The sequence below is a fragment of the Anser brachyrhynchus genome, assembly GCF_964034855.1.
Source record: "Anser brachyrhynchus genome assembly, chromosome: 1".
Classification (NCBI taxonomy): domain Eukaryota; kingdom Metazoa; phylum Chordata; class Aves; order Anseriformes; family Anatidae; genus Anser; species Anser brachyrhynchus.
Window position 1 is genome coordinate 111,206,701 of NC_137694.1, and position 18,843 is coordinate 111,225,543.

The 18,843-nt window shown below is 42.5% G+C and overlaps 1 protein-coding gene across 3 annotated transcripts in view; it reads right to left on the reverse strand.

The window, feature by feature from the left end:
- Nucleotides 1-12,688: 12,688 nt before the first annotated feature.
- CYYR1 (cysteine and tyrosine rich 1) overlaps nt 12,689-18,843 on the reverse strand; it is a 60,410-nt gene continuing 54,255 nt past the window's right edge. For all 3 annotated transcript variants that reach the window (XM_080573234.1, XM_080573233.1, XM_080573232.1), the window contains exons 3-4: nt 18,080-18,237; nt 12,689-15,425 (exon numbers count right to left, since the gene is read on the reverse strand). In XM_080573234.1, coding sequence (XP_080429360.1) covers nt 15,292-15,425; nt 18,080-18,237 — 292 coding nt within the window. In that variant the 3' untranslated portion in view covers nt 12,689-15,291. The remainder of the gene's footprint in view (nt 15,426-18,079; nt 18,238-18,843) is intronic.

Here is an 18,843-nt window from a genome sequence, read left to right on the forward strand (position 1 = left end):
TAAATAATTATGTACACTATAATTTTATAGTGTTCCCATATTCCTGCTAGTTTCCTACTATTCCTGCTTTCATTTTGATCAAATTTTCTTTTGAAATAAAAACAAAAATCTAGGCATTAAACTACCATCTCCCAAGACAACATTATTATTATAAAATAAAAGCAGCAGATTTAGAGAGTTAATAATAAAATATGGATTATGTTTTCTTGGGTAGAAAGAATTGCTTCATAATATATTGCTTGCAATAAAGGGTAAGCCTCAGATTTGGTGCAGCAATATTAATTACCAAGGAGAGAGAATGGAAGAAATCATGTCAGATTGAGATTCTTCTGAATCGCAGCAGAGAAGATAGAGTGCATCTTCTGAATAAACAGATTATGTTACAGAGAGTTAAATTAGCAGACAATCCTCAGCTATGCCTGCCTCTAATAGTTCTCCATATGACTTCTTGTGGGCAGGCCCAGGGGAGAACAACTGATGGCAGAATGATTATTTCAGCTTCCTGTGTTATTACTCTGCAGTCTTTCTCAGAAAGGGGGGATATTAACTGTTCCACCTCTTCCCTGTGCTGCAGAAAAAAATAGAGTTCACATCAGAATGTAAGGTGTATGTAACAAATAATTGCCTATTACAAAAGCTGTTTTGATATGAAAGAAAGAGAAATGACATACAGAAGAGGTTGCTTCATATGCTGCTGCTGGAGGAATGATAAATTTCAAATAATTGATATAAAGTAAGGTCACCATCAAGAAAGCTGTGTAATAACCACAGGTTCCAATATGTGAAAGACCAAGGTAAATGCATTATGTGTTGTAGTGAGACTATTTCCACCGATGCTGTCGGGCCCAGCCATTATCCTGTCCAGGCCAGGCCACTGCCCTCAGCAGCACAGCCCTCCAGTGCTGCGGAGGCTGGGCCCTTCTCCTGCTCTTCCAGTTGTGCTTCTTCTTAGGAGACGTTTCTTTAATTAACCTATACACATTTAATTCCTAATAGAAACAAAGTTTGTGAAGTTTCTGGGCTCTGGAGGAATTTATTGGAGGCTGCCTCTGAAGACAGCTGTTTCCTGCTGAAGTGACAGGAAAGCTATTAATGCCTGTCATGCCTGAGCCTGTCAGCCCACAGGCACCTTCCCAAGCCTCTCCTGAAGTCATAACCCAGTAGTTCCCCCAGCTTCATGCCATTGAATGCCTCAAACTTCACTTAATGATCTTCTCCAGCCTGCTGAGGAGCAGACTGGACATCCCCAGGGTGGTGCACGTCGCTGAGACACATCCCAGGTCGGCTGGAGTACCTGAAGGATTTCTGGCGCTGGGGCTACGGCCCTGCACCGGGGTGGTGGGAGGGAGGAGAGATGAAACACCCCACCAAGATGCTCTTGGAGCATGGGTTGTCACCCAGGGAATGGGTAGGGAAGCAGCAGCAGCACCAGCCCAAACAGGAGCAGGTAGGCAGCCCCAGATGCAATGATGACTCAGATGCGGGGAGCAGAGATGTTTGCCCCAGGGCTCCTGTATATCAGGGCTGGAGAGATGAGCACCACTCTGGCAGCCTACCCTGGATGCCAAGAACACTTGCCCACATGCACAGAGTCAAGGATGCCTGTCATTCACAGTGTATTTGTAAGAATGCCTCTTATCCTAGAAATCCTGCAGGGAATCCATACTTAAAAAAAAAATGTTCTGAAATACCAACATTTTCCTTTAAATGTAGTGAGGTTACACCACCTCATGCCTATGTGGTGTTCATGAAAATCTCTGTCCGTCCTTTTCTTAGCTGAAAAACTGTTTGCTTTGCAGCGCTGTGTGGAGATCCTGAACTACACTGTTGTTATTTGATGACAAGAGTGGGGCCAAGCAGAAGAGAAGCTCTTCCACCTCTAAACTTTAGGGATGCTATTTTAAAGGCCTGGATTTAACTGTTCCTCATCGAAAGATGAATTAATGTGCTGTGTTTCTCTTCAGAGCTGTTGGGTAGACTGTGCTGTTCTCTGCCTCGTAGAAGGAACTCCTTCCAGGTGGCGAAACTTACCTATGCCCATTCATGACACAGTTTTTCTGTTAAGAACTGTTATTTACCCTAGGTGTACTCCAGAGTTTCATGTAACAGAGAAACACCTACTACCCAGAGGTAATGACATAACACTTTGCCCTTTAGGAAATATCATCTAATAAGTATTTACCTAGTATTTTAAAAATGGGTAAGAGAACATTTTTGAGATTTTTTTTTCCCCCCAGTAGAAGAGTCAAACAATCTTTAAGACAATGAGATAGCTTTTGTGCTAGCTTGGAGTTTTTTAGGTTTGTGTCTGAAAGATTCCAAAAAAAGGCCAAAGGTTTTGCCTCGGAGAGTATCTTATAAGGGATGTACAGAGTTTCATGGTCTTTCTGGTAAGCATTTAAAACTACATGGTAGACAGTACATTTGAAGCAGTATGGCTTTCCCTTGATATAACTATGGTATAAGGTATTTAATTCCAATACAGTTACTCCCACACAGGAAAAAAGTGTGAAGTAGCCAAATCAGGCTTCCTTATACCAATATAACTGTGTCCTTAGAAATCTTAATAATATGCTGGGGAGCAGAGAGAAGGGGAAAACAAATCTCATTGACTAAAGCAGTTTAAAATAAAATAGGAGTATTTCAGCTCCAGATGAAGCATGAAGTCAGAAAGGAAATACTTGATTGCATGAAGAACTGAATGATGGACTCCAGGAAGCCCCCACATCACAGACCAGGGGCCCCTGCTCCACTGAGGGGATGGTTCATTGCCATAGCAAACATGTTGGCTGTCATTACTTTCAGGGACTGCTACAATTTAGGCTCCGGCACCCATGAGCAAACCGCCTGGTGACAGCAAATGACCCCAGGTCTCATGGCATAATGTTTCTACCTGTAACTTTTTCTGATGCTTTCTTCCACCTGCTTTGAAGTGACACAGTGAAGGACTGTATCGTGCATGATCCAGCCATCTTGTGTTGGGATTTCACCTGCCAGGTCATTATTCTTCGACTTCTCACAAGAAGGAGAAACAAAGGGCTCAGTGCTGCTCACCTTACCAAGAAGAATTACACTCACAACAGAAGAGCTGGGGCCAAGGGACTGTTACTTATTTACTCACACTTTTGCTCAAGAGGCAGCCTTCAGAGGAAAAAGGAGAGGGTACCGGTGTGTGAAATTCATCTATGGACATAAAAAGATAACTTGCCAAACTATCTGCTGCCTTCAGCATCATTTAACTCACGTTTCTGGCAGTGTTTCATGAAGAAATTGGCATATCCCAGCTGGGTATGAGGTGCCAGTCACTAGAGATTTTTAAAAGACTCTCTCTTCCTAATGTGAAGGATGGGTATTTGCCTATTTTTTTAAGCTGTGAGACATCTAATACCTGGTAATTATCTTACTTAAAAAATTTAGGGGGCTGGATTGCTGTTGTTTGCACAGTGAGGTTGAGAAAAGGAAAGCTGCTGTCAATATTAAAACAAACAACCACCCAATCCCGACTTTTATTCACACTTGATTTTACAGTAAGATAACTAGGACTGGTCATTAGCTTAGCCTGTGGTAAAACACCTTTTTAAAAATTTTTCTTCCTCACTCCCCCACCCATCCTCACCCCTGCCACCCCCCCAATACCCTTTATTTAAGCCTGAAGACTTTCTGGACAGAAATATTAATGCATGCACAATAAATCTGAATTGTGTAGAAATCTCTGTGAAGATGCTTTAAATCTAATTCAAATATAAACTTAATTTACCACAGTGAACAGGAAATTGGCACCATCTGACCTGACGATCTGTCTGCCCCTTCCCAGACCCATCAGGCCTACAGCAGCGTGTGGGCAATCATACAGCAGATGACGTTTCTTCCTAACAGCAGCAGCCTTTCTGCCCAGGACTAAACAGCTCTTGTATGGTGGCACCAACAGGTCTGCTGTGTATTCCCCAAAAAACTTGGAAAGTCCTCAAAATCTGCCAAAAACAAAGCCAAACCAAACCAAACCACCAACAACAAAACAACTAACCAACCAAATAAACAAACAAACTAAAAAACAACCCACAACCCTCTTGATGGATAAAGAAGAGACAAAAATGCAAGAAAATTTCTAGACAAGGCAGTCTTAGACCAAATGGGCTACAAGCCCGAAATAGGTCGGAAATGATTTCATTACTTTTGCCTCCAGGTCATGAAAGTTTATTCAGCACTCAACAACAGTGGAAAGCAAAGGGCAAGAAACCCACAACTTTTCCCAAAACCACAAGTCAGCTGCTCCCTTCAGGGTAAACAAAGCCAGTTAAAGAAAACTGTTATCTCCAGATGATATTCACCCTTCATTCACCAAGATAACCTTCTTCTAGGCTCTCTTCTAAGGCAAATTATAGCTTACAACATCAGGCAGAAAGGTAAAAAAAGTGCGCCTCCCAAATCACTTTGATCTTGAATTTTTGGTTTTAAATTCCTCTGGGCTTGAAAACATCCCAGCAACATGTATGAGGATAACAATATTTCCTTTCAGTAAAGGACTTAGGGCAGGTTTGGTAGTCTGTAGTCATCACAAGAGATGATAGTGGGATGATCTTAGCAAAAAGTTTTGATAGTTATGTCTCTGTGTTGCACTCCACCTTAGGAAACAATAAATTTCAAGATCTGTGAGAAGAGCCAATGATGAGCCTTTGCTAAGCTCAGAAATACCACACAGGTAACAGAAAACACGTTAATCACCACTGAATCCAAATACTCCATGGGAGCTTCATCTTCCATGGGAGTTGATGATCAAACCAAAAGGTTTCTTTAAGTAGCATTACCTCTGTTCCAGTATCTACTTTTGGTGGGTTATCAGATCTGGTTCAGCTCAACATTACCAGCTCAAATTTACCAGTAACAACATGAGTAATGGCAGCAACAAAGGTGTGGGAGCAAGGAACGTACAGCAGTGGTCTTGGGTTGTGGTACAGCCTCTCCACAACTGTATGTCCTCTGGTTGCTGATCCGCATGTCCATAAAAATCACACTCCCACGTCGCCATGCAGACTTAACCCAAAGTCTTGCTGGCACATTTCAATGAACAATGCTAGAAACACACTGTAATTGTTGACCTTGTATTCAATACTTCCATGGGCAGAACTGAGTATTTCGTCATGCTCGACAAAATTTCTAAGTTCAAGTCTTCACCCAGACCCTAACTAGATGTTGAATAATTTTCTTCCTGAATTACACAGAGGCTAGCAAATCATACATAAAGGAAACAATAAAAAAAATGCTATTTTGTGATTACATTGTCTCTAATAAATAGGAACTGTGAAAAAGAATTATGCTTAGTATCAATTATTCACAAGTCCACCAAGTAACTGACACATCCTCAAGTTACGACTTCCATCCACGCTGGCTATAAAATACCATTTTCACTATGATTGGAATGGCTGTTCCTGGCTGTCAATTAAAATATATATCATGTACCAGGCAATAGAAGGTGACAACATTAGGAAGAAATAACACTTGACAGCCACATGGGAAATACATAAGCAAGAGAAGACTGAAAATTACTGCAGATCTTTATCTACAGCTTCTTACTTTTAAACACTGACCTCCAAGATACAAAGATCAGAAAGATTTATCTGCATTAGAAAATTTCCTTTAACTCCTGTTGTTCTAGTTCTTTTTCACAACCAGGATGACTGAAATCTTTCCAAATTACACATTGTATTAAGCATATTCTAAAGCAGCAGCAACAAAGTCATTCTTACTACCCAGCATGAGAAATTTCCCTTAACAGAAATCTTTGGATGTCATTTTCCAGCTCAGAAAACATACCCAGAGTGCACTGGAACTAATTACCTCCAAGTAAGGAAGTCTTCAGGTGAAGTCCAGGAAAATTTATCATTTTCTTAGTTTTGCCTTTAGATTTAGTGGAATTGGCCTTTCATAAGAGTATGACATCTGTGTAGGAAGAATTTTTTTAGAAGCTGGAAATTTGAACAAAATATTCTCACTTCTCCTGTAGGCACCCAGATATGAAGAAGACTTACCCAAAGAAGCTATACTATCTCTCAAAAGTTAGCAGTCTAGAGACTGCATAGTTGGCCAAGTAACAGTCTAACAGTACCCAAGTCTGGGTGCAGAACATTACCCCCTGGAGATGCTCAGAGCCGCATTCATTCCCTCTCTCTGTGCTGTCACTGGGCTCTGCTGGTGGGCAGCGACTGGCAGAGCTACAGCCAGGGGCCAACCCCACTTTCTCACTCTTGAGGCATGGAAGAAGTGAATGGCAAAGACTTACTTGCCTTTTTCCATTGCTATGGTCAAAAATACCAGTTCATCAAACTGACATAAAATGCATAGCTGTATTTCTGGATGTAGATCCCACTTTGCTTAATCCACCTTCATCATGCATGCACGTCTTATGTGAGGGTCATGGTGAACAGGGCACGGGAAAATCAGACGCTGTCTAGACCAGGAGAGTTACTCTGCTGCTGCAGACAGAACCAATGGCTGTTGTCCTATTTCATTTATGGGACTTCTCATCAGATACCTTGACTATCATGATCAAAACAACCCACAGATGGAAAAGTGCTTTAAAACTTCAGTAAATCTTGGAGCTCCAACTAGTGGGATGCTTTGTTTTCCCTCACTTCCCACAAGCCAAGATCTAAGATCTGAATGAAGCCCATTTATTATCCTTATTGATATCAGAAGGATCACTGCCTAAGCTTACCAGTGAGTATATCAGGCTTAGAAAGGAAATTCTCTGCACTCATCAGCTAGAGAAAGAATGTATGTTGGGTTCCTACTCCTTTTTAAATGAATATGATGCATGTAAGGGATAGGTAGGTCAGCCTTTAGGCTTTAAAGACAAGCATCAATAAACCTTCATATTTGTGTTGGGACTTTTCCAGAGTTATTGATTATCAAGTCAATCTTACCTTTCTGCAGGACTCCAGTCCTTGAGACATAGTTTCACCTCTTTGCACCAAATCGCTAGTCACAGCTTGTCCTCAATTTCACTCACTGACGTTGGCCAGAAATTATAATCAACAATAAACACCAGCACCAAAAGTAAACATGGATTTTAATGTTAAGATTTTTTTTAATGAAAATAAGTTTTCACTCTCGCCTCATTCTTTTTGCCAGCCTGACCATAACCCTCATTCCCTGTTTCCCTGCACCTCTTGGGGGGAAGAGATAGAAGGGGGTGGATGGGGGGGAAGATGTTTTTAGTTTGATTTTAGTTCTCACTGCTGGAGCCTGTTATTAGTAGGCAATAAATTACATTGATCTCCCTATATTGAGTCTGTTTTGCCCGTGATTATGATTGGTAAAGAATCTCCCTGTCCTTATCTCAACCCATGAGCCTTTTTTCATCATTCTCCCCCTGTTCTTTTGAGGAGGGGAAGTAAGAGTGCAGCGTGGTGGAGCTCATCTACCCATCAGTGTGAAACCACCACACATGCCCAGTAGGGAAGGCTTACCAAACTGCTCCATTTTGGTTGTAATTACATGGTGACAGCTGGTGGTAACTTTGTTTTACTCTACCAGCCTCTCAGTTGTGACAGGGACTCTTCATTCTTCTCCATATTCTCCAGTAGATTATGAAGATAGATGTACAGCGATAGCCTAACTAGGACAGTGGTAAATGTCTTAAACATAGGTTCACAATTTGTCAGTAAGGAGACCAAAATTTATCACTCAGCTGGGTTGGTTTACCTCTCAGTTCATCACTTTATGCACAAATATATATGTTGATTTTCTAATCCTGAATCAGATCATTGATCCCCTGCCATTCACCTCAGAGGAAGAGCACCACCAAATGAGGAACAGCAATGCAGCACATATGTATTTATTTTCATTCCTAAATCTCAAGAATTTACCTGATTAGGTCTTGGCTGAGGCACATCAGCGGAGACTGCAGTATCACAGCACTTCTTTGATGAATGCCCACAAGAACCCTGCCTTGTTTTTTTTAAGCACAGAAATAATGATGATGATAATTGACAAGGGCAGCCTCAGATGATTTCATAAATTCTCATTATGCGAAGTAGCAGCATCAGAAACAACCTTGTCTCTTAGCTGTCAATAAACGGCAGGTACCGTGGTATCCCTTCATGCCTTGGCAAGTAATCAACCACCCCAAGCCTATTATCATAACAAAGCAGCTCACTGCTATGACAGCCTGTCTCAAACAAGGGCCAGTCACAAGTATACGGGTTTAATCTGCATGTGTGTTATGCATATCCCATCGTACAAGCTATATAATCTGTAGTAGTCGATTTATTATTCAAGTTTCAGGGTATAATGAAATATACACTGAAGTTTTGAGTCCCACTACATGGGTTGACTGGATTCCCAGTCTTAGGTTAACATTTTGTGCAATGAAGCTCAGCCTAGTCACCAAGTTACCACAGGTATACATGAGATATCTAAAAATTAAGCCCAGAAGAGTATTATATATCATCATCATCAACAACAAATTAAAAACTTCCCAGTTGAGTGATTGTTCACAAGGATCCAGATACAAAACAGACGGCCACAGGTGCCAAAATCAGAGTGCAGCCCCAGGTAAGGTTTGGGTTTCACAGCCACGTGGATTGCTGAAGCACACCCTCCTCTTGTTAAAGGCAGCTGTAGAAGAAAGGGACTGGATCCCTCTTCAGAAACCAGGAAGCATCCTGTCAACTGGATAGCTGGAGATACACAGAGCAAAAGGCATCTCTCAGAGGTGAGCTAAACCTGAGGGCAGATGTGGGCGTGACTTCTTTTTCCACTGCCACTTACTCTCTCTAAATTTAATGACCATATTTAGATTTTGGGAAAACTGAGAAAGTGGAGGACTAAAGCTTGGGCTGAGGGTGATCTCAGGATAGCTGGTGAACAGCTGGCATTCCTCCCCTGTGGAGGAGGTGATGTTTAAAACTGGGCTATGGATTACTCTTGTAGAGCCTGATCCTCCCACACTGAAGGTGGTAACACGGTGGGGGCAGGGGAGCAGCCTGGAAAATGTCTTCCTGCGATCAGTGTTCTTCAGAAAAGCTCTTTGGCAAGCGGCGGTAAAATAAGGACACAGCCCTGAGGGATCTTGAGGGAGCATGTAAAATAAGGGCAGTGAGAGGAGTCACCGGTAAAAATGCTGTAACAAGAAAAGACCGGGCAATTTGGATAAACCGGTGAAAGGCGATACCAGTGTCCAGATTAATTTCTGTGAAGGAGGACTTTCTGTCAATAGAATATGGCATTTATCGAGAGAAAGTGGGGGGATTGTTTCCTGGCCGTGGAAAAGTGGCTTTGCCCATGTTAACATGTCTTAGATCTGTTGTGAAGGTTATGGACAAAGATAGCCAACTTTGCATTTATGCAAGAGTGCAAGAAACAAACACTGCCCTGAGCCCTCACCCACACAGACATTTTCCTGCAAGTGAGCAGGCAGCTCAGGTAAAGACCGAGGCCTCCGGGAAGCGAGCACCACGCAGCTCCCACCTCAGCCTCGCTCCTTCTGGCACCAGCTGCTTACCATCAGCTGCCCGAGCAGGCGGCCTGCCAGCTCGCCTCCTTAAGGAGCCAGCTCCATATTACACGCTAGCAAAAAAAGAACACTTTCTTCAGAAACACCTCAGTCTTTGGCTTTCCTTTTGTTTCTCTTGGCTTTACTTTATTCTTAGTCATTGTTGTGATCGCAGTGGCATCCAAAGGCTGCCCTTTCCTAATCTCCACTAAAATACTAATCATGCACAGCATAACAAAACTAATTAATGTTTCCCCTTTCCAGTGCTGTGCAAATATTCAGCATCTAATCTTCACAGCAAACTGGACAGACCAACACCGCTTCTCTGGTTACTGACGCCAGCACCTTGAATAACATTATCCCCGAGTATGAGCTTCCTGGGATCTTCTATGGGCACTCCTCCTGGTTGCACGTCAGTTCCTTAGCACACTTCTTACTCATACCTCTCAGTCTTCCCACAGTGATAGCTACTGTCCATAGCAGTAGCAATCCATCCTCCACAGGTCACAGAAAAGCAAAATGTCTCGATCACGTTGTTTTTCCCTATCTCTGTAAAATGAGGGACCGTCACCCCTTCTTCTTCTAGCCCTCCACTTCATCTAGTTTGACTTCACATCAAACTCACTGGGAGAGGTGTTTTTACAATAGATGTACTATAATCTACACTTGGACTGGTGTTCAGCTTTTTGGACCTCAGAGGTTGCTGCAATATAAAAACCGCCACTAGACTGGATGTATCCATTGGAAAGTAGCAATTGGGACCACTTTGATAAAGGGTCCTGGTCATTATTTTCTCAAGGTGTTTTGCTGAGTGCGGCCATTTAAGTGAAACTGAAGAAATACATTCAATATCTCTAAATTTTTTACTGCAACTTCTGCCTCAAGGTGTTACACACTGCTATTGTCTGCTGTTAAATACCTGTTGTGTTTTATTCCAAGGTGACTAAAATATATATATATATATATTTTCCTAGTTACTAAAGCATTTGGCGAGCTTCCAGGATGAAAGTGAATACAGAAATGCAGAACATTTACCATTCAAGTAGATAGCCATCAGTGCTTTATGAACTATTCCATTACATAAAAAAAAATCATTGTGTCTTAACAAAGGGTCTTGAGAACATTTTCTTTAAATTGAAAGAATGTATTTTTACAGTACCAAGAACACTGCTAATATCGATCCAGGTGTTCTGTGGAGCAATCTAATCTTTTCATTGCGGCACTATTGAAAATCTGGTCTTGTACACCGGTGATACTGCGTCTTTCAAAGTTAGCAACAATGAAAAAGTAAATCCTTACATTAATTAAAAAGGGTTTACAATTGCATTAACGATCCTTTCATTGGAGTGTGTCATTTAGGTAATGGCAGCCTAGCATATTAACTTCCCTTGGCTTTGCCTTGGCCTTGTAACTACTCCAACTGATTATTAACTAATTTGTAAAGTCTCCCAAATGGGACATTAGCTCTTAAATACATTTCTCCTGCTGTTTGTTATATATCCTAGAAAAAGTAGACTGTCAGAGAGAGAACTGTTTTGGAAGTAGCTTATTCTGAGAAAAAAAAAAAAAAAAGGTTAACAAAATACCAGACTAACACTAAGTTTGTGAAATGAATCATGGCTTGAAATATCCCCGATACATGATTATCTAAGATGCTACACACACACACACACACATATATAGATGTATTTTTCGCAAAAGAGGACTGGCATTGGAACATATGCAAGCATATGTGCTTTTGCAAGTACTTGTAACTCCTGCTGCTTCTAGTCCATAACAACACTCATGCAACCAGGTAATCTTCTAACATGCTAAGCTATGAAACCCAGGAGAAAGGCTCATGGGACCAAATCCTGTACTCCTGATATTATAACCTTCCTTCTGCCTTCTCAATCCAGCCCAGAAATCATGAGCCAAAGGCAGAGCAACCTGAGAGCACAAGCCAGTCAGTAGCATGTAGTCCAAGTATTTGAATCACCCAAGGCAATGCTACATTCATTAACTAAATTAGTTATTCTGTCCACTGCCAAGTGAGAGAAGCAAAAGATCATTTTGGTATTTTTTCTTATTTACAATAATTACTTACAATTGATGCTGCCTCATTTTGCTTGCATGGAGTATGGCTGTTGGGTCTTGATGTCCTCACTGCATTGAAAAGAGATCTACTCATGGTAGGACTAAAGTGTTTCTGTTATGTATTATCTGCAATGTAATGTTCTTTTGTACCTGTGCTGTTCATGCATGTTGGGTGGTGCACAGCCCTGCTCCAAAACATGGGAGTATGGGGACGTCTCTCTGTCGTGTTGGACCTGCAGGAGTGTGATGTGACTCCACGACTGCAGAGCTGGGCAGTCAGGCTGTGCCCAGGGAGCTGGCAGAGGGGTGGACCTGTGGACCTGGTGATCTCCAGAGGTCCCTTCCAACCTCAGCCACTCTGTGATTCCGTGATTCTGTGATATGATGCAGTGCAGGAGACTGAAATAAATCTTTATGACTAAGTAAAAACTCTTTGTACTAACCCACTCATCTGCAAGCTATTCATGTGAGACAGAATAAATGACTACTGGCCAGCAATATCCGAACTGCAGGAACTTTGAGTACTGAGATGCTGAATAAATTACATGTTTCCACACAAAGAAAATAACACCTAAGGTATAACAACACTTCAACTTTTTCAACAGGATTCAACTTCAGTATTAGCAAGTGCTCCCATTTGTTTATGCAGTCTATGTTTATGTTCTATTTCTTCACTTCTATAAATTTCTCAAACTCCCTCCTCCTCTTTGGTTACTTCTTTATTTTTGAAGCAATCTTCACTTGTTTTTGAAAAGAGGTGACTTGGCACTACTTCTACCTGATTTGCTGGAAGGGCAGCTACTGTATGTTTTATCTTCTTAGCAAGGACAAGACGGGGTCACCTTTGAGAAGTAAAATCATTGACTGGTACGGCCCAATACATATGGGTCTGCAGAACATAAATTGGCATATTAAAATCAACATCCTCACTGGCTTTTTCATATCAGACAAATAGCTCTCTATCACCACAAAATTCTCAAATTTCTATTTCTGTAATCTTCCCCTGGATTAAGCCATGTATACATTCCAGTTACTTAGGTCACCATGACTTTTATGCAATATCATCAGAGGCAACATGCAATCTCAAAGCTGAAAAACAGAGGACTCCATGACCAAAGATTTTTAATTGTTTTCCTGAAATGCCTTTTTATTTAAGAAATCTGCTTTGTAACTTGTTCTGACAAATGTCACAGGTGGAGAAATTCTTCCTCTAAGGAGAGATTTAGGATCATTTTCTTTCTTTGTATTTTTCAGGAGACTGGATTCATCAAATACAAATTACTCTTTGATTGGTGTGTCTACATGCTCCGTACAAAGACATGAGATACACAAATGGGAGAAATGACAAATACTCATTATCTACAGGTAATTTTTTGGCACAGAAATATCATCCGGTGTAACCAAGGGTAAAGTGCTGAGGTAGTAGCGTAGAACTTTGTAGAAGCAGGACTTCCCACACAGAACACCATGTTTATTTTGTTCTTCACACTGACCACCAGTTCAGATGGGAAGTTTGGCAGGCCCACCAGCGCCCCTACAGATGGTTTTGAGAAGGGAGTGCCAAAACCCAGAAGGTTACAATTCACAGGAGGATTTCAACTGTGGAACATCCGTCTTAGGAGAGCTCATGTTAGCAGCAGAGATGGCACAGGACAAAGCCCAGAGAAGTAAGTGCAAAGATAACCTAGTTTAAGATTTGTCACCTCAGAACAGCAAAACAGAAATGAGAATTGTAACTTTCCTTCCTTGGCGAAGGCTCCAAGCAACCAACAGCAACCAAAATCTGTGACACAGCTCAGTTTTCCTCTGACCGGGTTACAAATGCCTGGATAGCTAATGGGTTGGTGATTCAAGGCTCAGTTTGGCCAAGGGCCACAACACAGATCTGAACCTAGAGTGGTAAAGTTCAGATCTAAGGTTCTAGTGCGGTTTTCAAGAGGGTAAGGTTAGTCGTCTTGGAAAGGATAAATACAATTACAAAATCTGAGCAAGAACAGTCAATAAGGTCTTGGACGCAAGAAAGCTTCTGAATAAGTTTTGTACTCAGAGTTAAAAGGTTGCTTGAGTTCTTCCCTGAATTAGGACTGAATGCCAAAAATATCTCACTTAGGGGGTGACGAGAAAGTTTGTTATCTGGCTTCACAGGGATATGGATACCACCTTTTGCAAGCTGTTTTTCAGTTCATTAACGCGCTGAAACATCTGAAAAAAAAGATGAGGGCTATACTGGAAAACATTTAAATACCTTCAGATCTCCAGGAATCAGTGGTAACCTGAAGCTTCTCCTCTGAAATGAACTTGATGCCACAGCTGTCCTGAACCGTCTTCAAGCAGGTGTTGTATTTTGTCACATTCCAGTATTTTGACTGCACAGTTTTCCAACTGCTCAGCTACCCAACTCAAACTAAGTGAGTTCAACACATGTAAATCCCTGAAGAGAACCATTGCCTTTTGGTTTGCATATAAAACCAGTCTTGTCATTGAAGGATGATGCTTTAGGATGAATGATGCTTTAGGTAACTGGATACTCTGTTCTGAAATAGCTGCTGCTGAATTACAGTTAGGCCAATAAGTATATGGAAGATTTTAAATCATTAAGGTCTGTACTTTACATAGTAGAGATTGAATAATTTTGAACAGTGTGCATGACAAATGCAAAAAATACTACTTGGTGACTTAGAGTTTTAGAATGCCCAGGACAACATTCAAAAGTAATCTGATGCTCACAGTCTCTCTTCCCATCTCTTTGCTTAGGCTGAATTTCATTACTACTGGAAAACACTATGTTTTTTTTTTTTTTAATTTAAAAAAGGTCTTTACGCAATCCAATTGAAACACAGATCTATGATGTTTTAATAATTGATTTGTTTTTCTTCTCCCACTTGTGAGTTTTCCTGAATTAATTTTTTATTAAAAAAATCAAAGTATCATTTGGTCTTAAAAAAGGCATTGTGGCATTGTCCAATGTATACGGTATCTAAGTCCAGGTAAAAAGTTAATCAGCTATAAATTAGTGTAATTCACATATAAAAATGCTCTTTATGTTTACATTTTAGGCCACAAACTAGTCTCAACTTGTTTAAAAGTAGGCACTTAAAACAGCCTGCACTTGGCCAAAAATAACATCCATCATTTTTTGGTTACTGAGTAACTCCCAACAGCACTTCTCTTTGTAATACACTTATCAGGTCAATATGCACAGCTGATCATCAGTTATTATCATCCTGAAGTAGAAACTCAAAATAGCTTCAGTCTTCCTTCTTCTTCCTTATTCCCCTTGTCTCACGGAAAGGTGTATCACATGTTTGAAGACCACCGTTGGAACTTTCTCCCAGAAGAAGCCCCAGCAGCTGTCTCTTGTGCATTTGAAACAGACCTTGTTGAACCATTTGCAACATTTACATGTTCCTAAATGGGAAGACCACGGCTCCCATGTGTTGTAACAGGCTGCAGCTGAGGCTAAACACTGGTATTAAGGGCTACTCATTAGGCACTGACTTGGAGGAACTTTGGTCACACATTGTTTAATCATGAAATGTGATGGTCCAGAGTGGACAGTATTTCTCTTTGTCCTGAGCCACGTCAACCCTCCTTGGTTATTTCATCATCTGACCAGATGTGTTGATGCAGACCCCATCCTACTTGTCCCTGAGCCAAAAATATTTGTTCCAACAGTGCTGGCTGTTTCAACAGGTAGTTAATATCCAGGTGAAGCCATGTAATTATTTCCCTGAATATCCAGGGTAAGGAGGGGGTGGGGGATACTGTATTGAAGTCTGTGGAGTTGGAGTATATGGTGGAGGTAAATCAACTGGGTACTCCATTTCATATTCATAGCTGTATGGTGGTGGAGCCACTAAAAAGGGAGAAGGAAGAAGAAAGAGTTAAAAATTAATCTTTTTCATATGCAGGCCCGTAAGTATTTTCTTGTTGGCATTAAGATTTCCATAGAACAGATGTAAAGTCTCCTGACAACACACATGCTTTTTTTTTTCTTTTCAGACTGTTGCTATAAGTCACTTTATGTCAATGCCAACCCTTGCTTATTGGCTTTTACTGCTTATCCCTATGCCCACAGACATGCCACAGACATGTTGTGCTGCTAACAGGGCTTGAGTGGCCATATGGCAAAAGATACCAGGGTGGTGTGGCAGAGAACTACACTTTTTCAGAGGAGGGAGGTTGGGTTTTCATCAGATCTATTCCCTTTCACCCCCTTCACCAGCAACATAGACTTATGTTATCTCAAAATGGTGGTGTAGCCAGGGCCTTCACTGATCTCTACAGATAATCGGAACACCCTCTGGGTCCCCAGGAGATGTGTGCCATGCCACGCCAAACACAGTGGAAAGCTCCTTGCAGCACAGCAGTGTCACACCTGCTAGGGCAAATGCTGGACATCTTTCCAGGACGTTCCCAGGTCTCAGGTTGAGGAATAACAGAGCTTTCATCTTGTTCTCCCCAAAAGGGACACCTGAGGAGAGCCCTGTGTTTGTAAACCAGGTCAGGCATTTAGAAAAAAAAATAAATATATATATATATATATAAAGAGGCAGCTGAAAAGCTTTTCTTCAATTACTTCTGCTAACCTTGGAGAAAGATTAATTCAGTGATCACAAAGACAGTAAATGTTGCAAAATTGTATGTATGGTAGGAACAGAAAGCCCCGTATCAAAACCCCATTACAGCAGTCTACAAATTTTAAGCTTGAGTCTGCCTCTTCTCAGCTTGTATCACCATGGAGGCCTTTCTATTCCTTGCGTAGGTATCTCAAGCAGACTGGCGTCAAAATAGCACTTTAATGGAGAGGAAACAAACAGAAACCTGGGATGTTTGTGATGGAGGGAAGAGACTCGAGCTGTGGTGTAGCAGGAAAGGCACTCGCTGCTCTCTGAAAACCTGGCTGCCACGGTGGCTGAGGCCAAAGGAAAGGCACCTCCTCACTTGCTGTTCCTCTCCAAAACTGGCAGTGGCAGGAGGACAAATCTTACAGCCAAAGCCAGGTCAGTCATCACTCCAGAAGTGTTCATGACAATGGGGAACACAGAAATCATTTCAGGGCTTGCCCTGTCCTCCAAAAAGTGCTGCTGCTGAGAGGAAGAACTGCTCAAACAAATATTTGGACCTGGAACAAGGAGCGTGCAGAGTCAAACTGCCTGGAGGTGGAGAGATAGGGGGTGAGTCATTGCAGGAGCAATCTTGGGGAGGAAAAGGCTACAGCCCCAGAGCCTTCATTTTGCTGTTGTTTTTACAGCTTGCAGTCACTGTTAGATTCTAAAGTAGCTCTTCAGCAATTCTTGGCTGAGAGTATTGCAGTTTTCTTTCATTACTCATCTCCCTATGCAAAACAATGTTGCCATGATAAGGATGATTATAGCTGGGTTTAGTTTAACTGGAAAGTCAGAGGATGAGGGAGAGAACAGACACTAAGAGCAGTGAATGTGACAGAGGAAGACAAATACTGCATAGCTTGCCTGTAAGTATACTTAATGCACCCGGGGTTTGTGGCAACCTTTTCAACAGGAGGGAATATAAAGGTAGGGGATTTCTAAGAGTGGGATGGGGGGACATGCTCTGTGAAACGCCACTGTCCTTTATGACAGTGAACTCTCAGTTATCGCTAGGCAGTTGCTCCTGGATGTGTAATTAATCACATCACCAAAGCAGAGACATAGCTGCAATGCATAAACACCATTAATGCTGCTTCCAGGGGCCAGCTTTGCTCTTCAACAATGTGGCCATTTTCATCAGGTAGGGACCCCAGAAAAACGACCCCTGCAGCTTTGGTGCTCCTGTACCGCACTCCTAGAGTGCAGAGAGCTGACAGGCACAGTGCAGAGAGCAGATCTGCACAGAGCTAGCTCAGGTACCACCAGATGTATCAGCTCCTGCTCACGATGGGCACAGCTACACTACAGCAGAAGTGTAAGGGGTCCCTAGTACCCCTTGGGGTGCCCCAGGGCCCTGGCTCGGTGCCTCCCCTGGTGCTGCCCTGCACCTGAAAAACCATTATGGCAAAATGGCATATGGCCATTTTGGCATAGGGCATGCTGGGCCCCCCATTGTGCAGGACGATGAAAGGGAGCTGACTGCACACGACCAAGTGCAACTACAAGAACCAGAGCACAAAGGAAAACCAACCGATCTGTCACCGCAGAGCCTCTGGCACGTGCAGAGAGCCGGTCCTGCACAGCGCAGCGAGGCCTGGACGTGATGCTGCGGGCACCGGCCGCCGTGCAGCCATGCTGATGATCTGGCACCCAGCCAGATCTCGTTAGCCCACAGAGGAGCAGAATAAACGAGCCTGGGTGGAGAGCTGCACTAATGAGCCCTGCGCAGGCCAGGCTGTCTTGCGATTCTTGGCAGGGAGTCGTGGTCGTGCCTCTCCCCTGCAGGCCCAGGAGAGCCTCCGGCGCTCGCACCCGTGTTCGCTGTGGGGCTGGGGCTGTCCACAGCCACGGCTCCACCGGGGCTGCTGGCGCTCCTGCTGGCCCCGCTCTGCCCCCTCACCTGGGTAGGTGCTGATGGCGTTGATGTGCGTCGTGCGGATGACCCCGACTCGAGTCCCACGGTTGTTCTTCATGCACATGCAGATACAGATGGCAATCCCGGCGATCACTCCCATTATAAAGACTATGCCAAAAACGATCCCGGCTATCGCTGTGCCTCTGCAAAGGGAATGGAAATACGCCATCAGTGGCAGCTGAATAACGTTTACAAAAAATAATAAATTCTTTCCTCAGGAGTGGCCTCATTTGAGCAGAAAAAGTGCATACTGGATATTGAAAATGCTGCAAATTTTGACCCATGAGAATAAAAGAAATAAAAGATCTCAGAGACCGAAATGGAGACTGTTTCAAAGTCACCTTTGCAATTATGCCAGATCACTCTCCTGATTTACTGTATGTGAAATCCTTCCATTCCAAGGCCTTCTGCATTTAAACACTTCTAAATATTACCAAAATAACTTCCTCCCTTTCTCCTCATCACACGAGACCTTTTTTTCCTAAAGGCATTGGCATGAGTTTCTTTTTAAAAGGCAGTGTAAGCTACCCCCAGTAATATATTCCAGAAGCATCCAGAAGCGCAGCCTGCTTCCACAGGAATGTTTGTGTCATTGTTTTATCTTGGTCATAAAGTCCTCCTGCTCTGCTTCTCGGCCCACAGATTAAGGAGAGCCTGCTCTTCTCGAGGATGAGCAGCAAGAAGCAAAGCAAGTGCTTATCCTTTCACACATCTGCTGCTGCAACCAGTGCAAGTATTTGAGGCTTAAA